The 8,699-nt window shown below is 58.1% G+C and overlaps 4 protein-coding genes across 4 annotated transcripts in view; 3 read left to right on the top strand and 1 right to left on the bottom strand.

The window, feature by feature from the left end:
* ACA1_212230 (uncharacterized protein) overlaps positions 1 to 151 on the bottom strand; it is a gene marked incomplete at both ends in the record, with an annotated part of 590 nt that extends 439 nt beyond the window's left edge. The window contains one exon of the mRNA XM_004336982.1: positions 50 to 151. Coding sequence (XP_004337030.1) covers positions 50 to 151 — 102 coding nt within the window. The remainder of the gene's footprint in view (positions 1 to 49) is intronic.
* A 107-nt stretch (positions 152 to 258) lies between these two features.
* ACA1_212220 (uncharacterized protein) lies at positions 259 to 585 on the top strand (the record flags this gene model as incomplete). The annotated part of the gene is made up of 2 exons (XM_004336981.1): positions 259 to 331; positions 386 to 585. The coding sequence occupies 2 exons, from the start codon at positions 259 to 261 to the stop codon at positions 583 to 585; spliced, it is 273 nt and encodes a 90-aa protein (XP_004337029.1).
* A 135-nt stretch (positions 586 to 720) lies between these two features.
* Positions 721 to 7,312, top strand: ACA1_212210 (HEAT repeat domain containing protein; the record flags this gene model as incomplete). The annotated part of the gene is made up of 27 exons (XM_004336980.1): positions 721 to 1,026; positions 1,098 to 1,178; positions 1,244 to 1,666; positions 1,811 to 2,212; positions 2,335 to 2,409; positions 2,495 to 2,599; positions 2,709 to 2,825; positions 2,976 to 3,137; positions 3,238 to 3,384; positions 3,530 to 3,631; positions 3,757 to 3,968; positions 4,071 to 4,167; positions 4,243 to 4,296; positions 4,398 to 4,472; positions 4,550 to 4,649; positions 4,792 to 4,882; positions 4,977 to 5,087; positions 5,227 to 5,335; positions 5,489 to 5,563; positions 5,725 to 5,790; positions 5,871 to 5,936; positions 6,028 to 6,088; positions 6,190 to 6,257; positions 6,438 to 6,483; positions 6,650 to 6,705; positions 6,807 to 6,860; positions 6,983 to 7,312. The coding sequence occupies 27 exons, from the start codon at positions 721 to 723 to the stop codon at positions 7,310 to 7,312; spliced, it is 3,591 nt and encodes a 1,196-aa protein (XP_004337028.1).
* A 772-nt stretch (positions 7,313 to 8,084) lies between these two features.
* ACA1_212200 (uncharacterized protein) lies at positions 8,085 to 8,636 on the top strand (the record flags this gene model as incomplete). Its single annotated transcript, XM_004336979.1, has 1 exon — positions 8,085 to 8,636. One exon carries the CDS (start codon positions 8,085 to 8,087, stop codon positions 8,634 to 8,636), a length of 552 nt encoding a protein of 183 aa, XP_004337027.1.
* Between the last annotated feature and the right edge of the window lie 63 nt (positions 8,637 to 8,699).

Here is an 8,699-nt window from a genome sequence, read left to right as displayed (position 1 = left end):
GGGACTGTGCCTCAATCTGCATCTGATCAACCCCAAGTCAACCAGTGACGTTGACCTTGCCAGCATCCGTGAGCGCCTCAAGGTGCCTGGCTTCTTCTCCCCCGCGTGTGGAAGCAGCGGCATGTTTGCTGAGCTTTGTGCTGTCGTGCATCGCGTTCGCGTTTGCGTTGGCGGGTGCAGATTCCGACGTTTGTGGAGCCGGCGCATCAGTGCCCCTACTATGCAGGACCGGTGATCTTTCTCGTTACGGCCTTCGCCATGTCCGACAAGGGTTACACGCCTCGGGGTACCACCGCGGCTCTCCAGGACGAGGACTCGTTTCCGCCCTCGGGTCCACCACTCACACCAACAAACGCACACGCACCACCGCACACGCCAATCACAGAGGTAAGGCAAGAGATGGAGAAGCGCGTGGTGGCTGCCTTCACGTGGTTGAGCAAGCAGCCTGCAAGCATTCCGTACTGGCAATGTCCGCCCAGCGACCTGGCCCAGCTGTGCGCACTCACCGACGAGCGCTCCCGCAAGCAGACGGCCTTGACCCACTTCGACGGCAGCGCCTCCGAAGAAGACGAAAATGAAGAGTGAATTTAATTTGTTTATTTTCTTATTTTGTGCTTTGATCCAAAGAAACAAAAATAGATTAAAAATATAACCACTGGTGGTGAATCGATGCACAGAGAGTGTGCACCCGGCTCGCTTGTTCTGATTTCCTAGAGGAAGATGGAGCACAGGAATCCCTTCGATGACGATTATGAAGTGCTCTCTTTCGAGGATGAGGGCGATTCGGCAACACGATTGACAGATGGGGAAAGTGGAGCAGGAAAGAAGGAAGATGTAGAAAGCGTTGCCCAAGGCGTGACCACTGATGCGGCCACCATGAGCGAGGAGGCTGTGGGCCGCTACCTTGTGGAGAAGAACCTGCTGCAGACAGCCCTCAAATTCTATCAAGAGTGCCCCAAAGGCCAAGAATTAGATTTCCTCAGGCAACGTTTCGAGGCCAGCGAAGCAGGCCACAACGACACCACGGTACCCCTCAAGATTTATTTATTCATTTAATTCATCATTCATGTTTCTTAATCATGTATCTTTATTGGCAGAGCTCGCCTGGTTCGGGCAGGGGCACGCCAGTCATTGGCCGTACCTCGAACGAGCTCTCACGCGTCGTAAAGGAGAAGGAGGTGCGCACACGACACGTTCGCTTACACGCCTCGCTCTCTACTTGACGTTCGCGTACGCACTACAGGACCAGATCGTGCGACTCGAGCACGAGCTCCGCCTATCCAAGGACGACAACCAGTCGCTCAAGGCCGAGCTCACGCAGCTTCGCACTCACCAGCCACCGGCCGCTGGGGCCTCGGGCGTGGGCCGGCCCAGCGGTGAGCCGGCAGAGACGGCGGCGGCAGCGGCGGCGAAGGGACCCGTGGACAACAGCCCGCCGAGCGAGAGGGAGCGCCGCACGATCAACCACATGGTCAAGCGGTACCTGGTCGAGCGTGGCTACAAGCTGACGGCCATCACCTTCGTCGAGGAGGCCGAGGACGAGCTGGACCCGCTCCCGGAAGAAGAACACAAAGGCAAAGCCGGAGCATCAGCCCCACAGTCGCTCACCGCGCTCCAGCGCCACTACCACCACAACCCGGCTGTCCAACACCTGAGCGCTGTGCAGGTGTGTGTCATGCGTCGTGTCGTGTCGTGTCGTGTCGTGTTGTGTTGTGTTGCTTTGTGTGTCGTGTGGTGTGTGCGCGCGGTGACTGGTGCGAGCGTGAGTGCGCGCGAAGTGTTTTCTGCTGCTGACCGCACTTCATAACAGGCGGAGTTGAAGGAGGCCAAGGCCAGCAATGTCAGGTATCAGGAGCGACTCGACGCCCTGGAGGAGCGCATCGCCAAGCTGGTCGAGGAGAAGCAGCACGTCGAGAACGAGCTCGACTACATGCGCGTGCGCACCGGCGACAAGAAGCGCGACGGCAGCCTCACGCCGGTACCGGTCCTCAGGCAGAGCCAGCCCTCCGAGCGCCCGGCGTCGCCCCCGCCGTTGGAACTGGTGACCAAGGAGGGCGAAGAAGAGGAAGAGGCCAAGGCCGACAGCAACGAAGCAGCAGCCGCGGGCGACAGCGCCACCGGTGGAAGCGAGCTGGTGGAAGCAACCCCAATTCAAGCCATGGAAGCGGAGGACTCGCAAGAGCAGGACGCCAAGAACAGGGAAAACATGCGCGTGCGTAGTTTCATTCCTTTCTTCCTAGCGTGCATGGAGAGCGCATTGCGATATTCACACTCACGTTTTCTCTCTCTCTCTCTTTCGCTTTCGCTTTCCTTCCTTCTTCTTTCATTCAACAGCGACGGCGCAGTCATCGACTGCTCCGGAATCTGCGAAAGACATCCATTGCCGATGCGACGCGCATACAGAAAGAGGTTCGCTCGGGCGCATTGTCTCGTCTGGACATGCTCTGATGATATGTCTCTGGCTGCGGATGACACCAATTACTCGCGCGCACAGGTGGAGCGCATTGTGACGGTGGAGCGGGACAACCAAGGCGCAGTCAAGATCGTAGCCGAATGCCTCCCGCATATCGTTCCGGGTGTGCTTCTCAACACGCGCGAGGTACGTCGTCGTGCGTGTGCGTGCCGTGTGTGTCGTGTGTGTGTGTGTGTGTCGTGTGTTGTCCGTTTTGCCGTGTGACTCATGCTGTGCTTGGCCAACCAACACCCAGGAGCTCATACCGGTAATCCTGGTGGCCATCCGCCAGCACCCGGACACCAAGACGCGAGACCACCTCACACAAATGCTCTTCAACCTCATCAAAATACCCGACGAGAACCAGCGACGGGTAACTCTACCTCCCCAGTCTGTCTTGTTTGCCAGTTATCGAACACTCACGGGTTTGTGTCGTGAACTGATGGATATACGGTGTGTGTGTCGTGTGTGTCGTGTGTGTCGTGTGTGTGTCGTGTGTGTGTCGTCTGCGCGCTGTCGACAGATTATCATGGCCGGCTGTGTTGCGCTGGCGCAGATCATCGGGCAGGACCGAACGGGCTCCGAACTGCTGCCCCAGTGCTGGGAACAGATTTCCTCCAAGCACAAGGAGCGGCGGGTCCTGGTCGCCGAGTCCTGCGGTGCCCTCGCTCCGTTCGTGCAAACCGTACGCTCACCTGAACTAAACTCTGCGAAACGATCATCATTTACTCACCACACACGCACACGCACGACCGCACACGCATGACCGCACACGCACACGACAGGAGCTGCGGGCCTCGCTCATACTGTCGATTTTGATTCAACTGCTGGACGACAAATCGCCCCTCGTGCGCTTGGCGGTGGCGCGCAATCTGGGCATCCTCATCAGCTGCCTCGACGATAACGAGGCCAACAAATACCAACAAATCCAAGTGCTGCTGTTCCGTCTCCTCAAAGATCCCGACCCGTCCGTCGTGCAGATGACTCAGGTATCATTTGCCAAATAACATTTCATTCTATTGTTGTTTCGCTTTCGCTTTCGCTTTACTGATCAATTTTCCATGACGGCAATGATAGGACATATTTTTGCCGATGCTGGTGGATTGGGCGGACACGCTGGACTACATGTCGTCCCGCCTTCTCACAACGCTCTTGGCACAGATCCAGAACTTCTCAGAGGTGCGGACACTCTCCAACACACACATATGACCACACACACACACACACACATACACACACACACACACACACACGCACACACACACAACACGCACACACGCACACGACACTGATGACGGCTGCAGATAACGGAGGTGAACGAACACCGCTTGGCCCACCTGGAAGTGTTTTTGTCGTCGTTCGCGCTTGTCATTCCACGCTTCGTCGAGTCGGTGCTGATGTCCTCGCCCTTTGGCGAATCGCTGCCCTCCGATGACGAGCTCGCCGCCAGCGCTCTCTCAGCGGCCGCTGATGACGAGGCCAAGACCGCCACTCGCCACCGCAGCAACACGCTCAAGTACGCACACGCACCACCGCACACGCACCACACACCACACACACACACACACACAGCACAATTCTCACTCACACGGCTCGTTTGTTGTGGTGCGTTCCGCAGCGACTCGCTGTGCATTCTGTCGGCCCACCAGCGGCGCTATCTCACCCGCAAGCTGGCCGAGTACCTCAAGGAGCACTGCGCCACCAATCTCGAGCAGGTACGTACCTGCCACCACCACCAGTCTGGAGGTCTCGATCTCCAGCTTGGCTTGACCCCCAACCGCGCTCATCAGGGAACGACGTGGCCTGCGCTCGAGTGGCTCACCTTCGTCTACATCCCCAAGCTGGTACCTGACGGCCTTCTTTTCACCAGATTCCTTTTTCAAGAATTATTTATTTATTTATTATTGTTATTTATATTTATAATAATTATTATAATTATTATTAGATCGACCTGCTGGTGCCCATGATCGGCGTCTCCGAGCAGTCGAAGCCGCACGAGGTGCTCAACATCATGGCCAAGGTGCGCCACACCCCACACGCTTCGAAAAGTGCTGTAAATTAATTACCCACTCATCATCCACCGCCGCCTCTCTCCAGGGCATGACGGGCGTGGTGATGCGACTGTGCCGCGAGACGGGAGAGGCGTTCGTGCAGTACGTGCTCCAGCCGCAATTCCTGCGGGAGATCAACGCACCCGGTACCGCCCTGGCCGCCTGGGAGCTTCGCCTGTCGTGTGCTCGCGTGTCTCACCACGACCGTGTGCGTGTGCGTGTGCGTGTGCGTGTGCGTGCGCTGTGTGTGTGCGGTCGTGTGTGTGCGGTCGTGCGTGTCACATATAGAATCGGAGGCCCGGCGTCTTGCGGCGCTCCAGGTCTTCGCCGTGGGCGTCCTGCCATTCCTGGGCAACGACAAGCTCACCGCGTTCCTTCGGTACGTCGCACGTCGGGCGCTTGCCAACCGAGCGATTGTCTTCTGTTGACGCACCTCCCCTCCTCCCCCTCCCGTGACACCCCAATCAACGCAGGGAGCTGACGATCAACATCGCGCTCGAGGAGAGCGGCTGGAACCACTCGCACCTCGCCCTGGCCAACGACTGCATGGAGCTGTTGTGGTACCGCACCGTAGCTCTCTTCCGGTGATGACGCGCGCCGGCGCGCGAATGTCCCTCTCGCTGACAGTGACACTCACCTTGGGCAAATGACACACGACACGACCAACGACACCAACGGCACCAACGACACCAACGACACCAACGACACCAACGACACCAACAGCAAGCGATCGGAGGAGATGCGGGACGTCATATTGACCTTCCTGTGGGATCTGGTGGTGCATCCCTCCGCCCAAGTGCGCCAGACGCTCGTCAAGACCTTCGATCACATGGTACCTGCCGCCGCCCCAAGACACACACCACACACACAACACACCACACCACACACAACACACACACACACACACACACCACACACACCACACCACACACACACCACACGGCCACCTTTTTACTGATTGTACGTCGGTACCGCACTTGTGCAGACCACGTACATGGAGAAGGCGAAGGTGACGAAGCGGGTGCTGCCGGCCCTCCTCACGCTGGGCAACGACATCGAGGTACACTCACGCCACACGGCGCTCTTCGCCCGCGAAATCTCTGACGTATACCACACGACGCACACGACACACACCACACACACGACACACACGACACACACGACACACACGACACACACGACACACACACATGACACACACGACACACATGACACACACAGGCATCGGTGCGCGCTGCCGCGATAGTGCCCATCGGCAACGTGGCGATCAACTTTCCCGACAACCTCGTACCCCGCCCCACACTGCAAGAGCTTTTCTCCTCTTTTCTTTTCTTTCTTTTCCTTTTCCTCACTTTTGGCATCGTCAGTTGCTCGAGCGGATCAACGTCCAGTTCGAGACCTGGGAGCAGGACGAGGGCAGCGGCGTGCAGCAGGTACCCCTCCCCTCCCCCCCAAAAACACAGCATTCTTTGCATACTTTAGAGTGTGTGTGTCTAGTGCTAACCCAATCTTGTCTCGCCACAGGAACTCATCAACGCCTTTGCCTCGATCATTCCCCAAGTTACAGCTGTCTTCCGCGATGCCTGTATGCTCCCCACCTCAATTGCTGCCTGCGAGAGTGATTTTTTTTTCTGATAACGTCATCGTCATCGTCGTCACCATCATTGTGCACCATTTGTTACAAAGTCCTGCTGCCGAAGCTGGTGCGGATGGCCGAGAAGAACAACACTTGTACAGACACAGCACAGCGTAAGGTAACACGACCAACGACACACGACACGACCAACGACACGACACACCACACACCACACACGACACACCACACCACACACGACACACCACACCACACACGACACTCGATCAACGACACGACACACACAACACGACGTGACAAACACCGACCGCACACGCACACTGACACTTCGCTTCTGCAGAGCATAGCCAAGGCACTGCTCGACGCGTTCCAGGCCTTCCACGGGAGTGATATCCTTTCACCACCACCACCACCACCACCACCACCACCACCACCACCACCACCACCACCACCACCACCACCACCACCACCACCACCACCACCACACCACCCACACCTCCGCCTTGTACGCATGGGCCTGCAACCTTGACTCGGCTGTACTTCTCTCGCAAGAGGTGATTCGTGACGGACTGCTGCCCGGCCTCGCCTCCCTCCAAAACGACTTTGGGGTAACGCTTGCCCCCACCGTGAGCCTTGATGGCTCAGCACGGCTTTCCGCCACTGACGCACACGACCGCACGACCGCACACGACACTCAAAAACGTAACAGGTGATGGACTCGTCGTTCAAGAAGACGGTCACGTCGATGGTTCACGACATGGAGGTACCCGGCCTTTGCGTCTTGTTTGCGCGCCGGGGCTAAAATGCTCGTGGTGCTGTGACGAATTGCGTGCACCACCACCTGCTGATGATCACCACCGCTGCGGTGATCTATTTGTGATTAAGGTGACGGCCGGGACACCGATGACGCCCAACAAGAAGAAGAGCGAGGAGACACAGCCGGAGAGGAGGGATACGTCATTCACGTCCGCATCCACATCGCGCGGCGCGACGAGCGAAGAGGGAGAGGGGAGCCAGCTGTCTTCCTCGTCGTCGTGGTCGTCGTCGGCGGCGGCGGCGGCGATTCCGTCATCATCATCGCCAGCCGGTCAGGACGAACCAACGGTCAACAAGCTCTTCAGCCGGTGGAAGCAGTCGACGACATTCAGCAACATCGGAAGCAGCCTCAAGGCCTGGAAGACAACCAAGGACAACGGCAATGGATCCTCCTCCTGAGCAACAACCGGTTCAGGTTGTGCCTCTCGTCCGTCTTCTCTCTTCTGTAAAAGAGAAAATCCAGAGGAAGTCGGCCGCTACGCGCCAAGCAAAGCGGTCGTTAACTGACTGTCTGACTCAGCAGGCTCACCTCCACCGTAGATCCCACCGATGTCGCGTTTGCGCTTCTTGGGCCAGCACCGAGCGGTTGTCCTGCCTAAAGTAGCTCGCGGGTGTGGTATTGCAAGGCGTGAGCAATTTCTGTTCACCGGGAGATGCGGCCTGCACGGAGGGCGCGATTAAGGACAAGTGCTTGGTGTGATGGTCATCGGTCACCTCTTCATGGTATGTTGCGAGGCGCCTCACCCTGCGATCTGGTTTTAGCTCTGGTTCGAGAGACGACATCTGGGAGCCGTCTCGCGGCAACGTTGCTAGCCGTTTCCTAGCTACCAATGTTAACACGGAACTCGCGCCATTGGTGGTTGCACCATCCCAGCTCACGGGCAACTCGCCATGGTCACGCCGACCAGGTCTCAATCCCGCTCTCCTCGGACCCGCGGCCGGTACCTATCAAATCACGTCACGCCACAGCACCACATAAAAATAAACCCAGCATTGGCCGCACCTCTTCTTCCCAACGCGCAGCCAGCCGAAGACAACACCACCGACCGACCGACCACAACAACCCACCCACTACCTTCTCGTAACAGGCTGGCTTGGTCATCCTCTAGAAGAAGAAGAAGCAGAAGCTCGCCAAGTCCTCAACATAACTGAAGGAGCACGCGAGTAAACGATGGAAGACTTGAAGAAGAGGGAGGATACGTCCTCGCTGCGAAGGCGACGAACCTTCACGGGCCTGTTCAGGACCCGCAAGGAGACCACCAAGTCGACCACCAGTACCACTACCACTACCACCAACACCGGTGACGCGGTCACGTCTTGCCACCGCGAGAGGAGCGCGTCGAGCGCCGACGCCGAGGCGCCGACGATGACGACCTTCACGCACGCCGTGCGCCGCGAGCGAAGCAACACCCTCGACTCGTGCTCACCTCGCAGCAGCTCGCACGCGGCGGCCACGGTCAAGGAGCGACGCGTGACGAAGCGGGCCACGGTGTCGTTCGAGATGTGCATCCTCGCCGAGGAGCTGGGCCAGCTCGCGGCTGAAGAGGAGGCCGAGGCCAGGTGCCCCGCCACGCCCAAGGGCGCCGGGCACCCGCTCGAAGTCATCCACAAGCAGGGCGGCAAGGGCACCCTCAAGCGCAGCACGTCGTGGACCAACCTGAAGAAGTTCGGGTCTGTGGAGCCGCTGGTCGCCATGGCGAGCATAAGTGGTCCTGCTAGGTAACCAATCCTGCTAACCTGGTTGGTCAGTTATAAGAATTATATTTGGGAGCTGATTGCTGATTGG

This window comes from Acanthamoeba castellanii (genome assembly GCF_000313135.1).
Source record: "Acanthamoeba castellanii str. Neff unplaced genomic scaffold scf7180000084758, whole genome shotgun sequence".
Lineage (NCBI taxonomy): Eukaryota > Discosea > Longamoebia > Acanthamoebidae > Acanthamoeba > Acanthamoeba castellanii.
The sequence above is the reverse complement of the archived record's forward strand: the minus strand, read 5'-3'. Positions and strand labels throughout refer to the sequence as shown.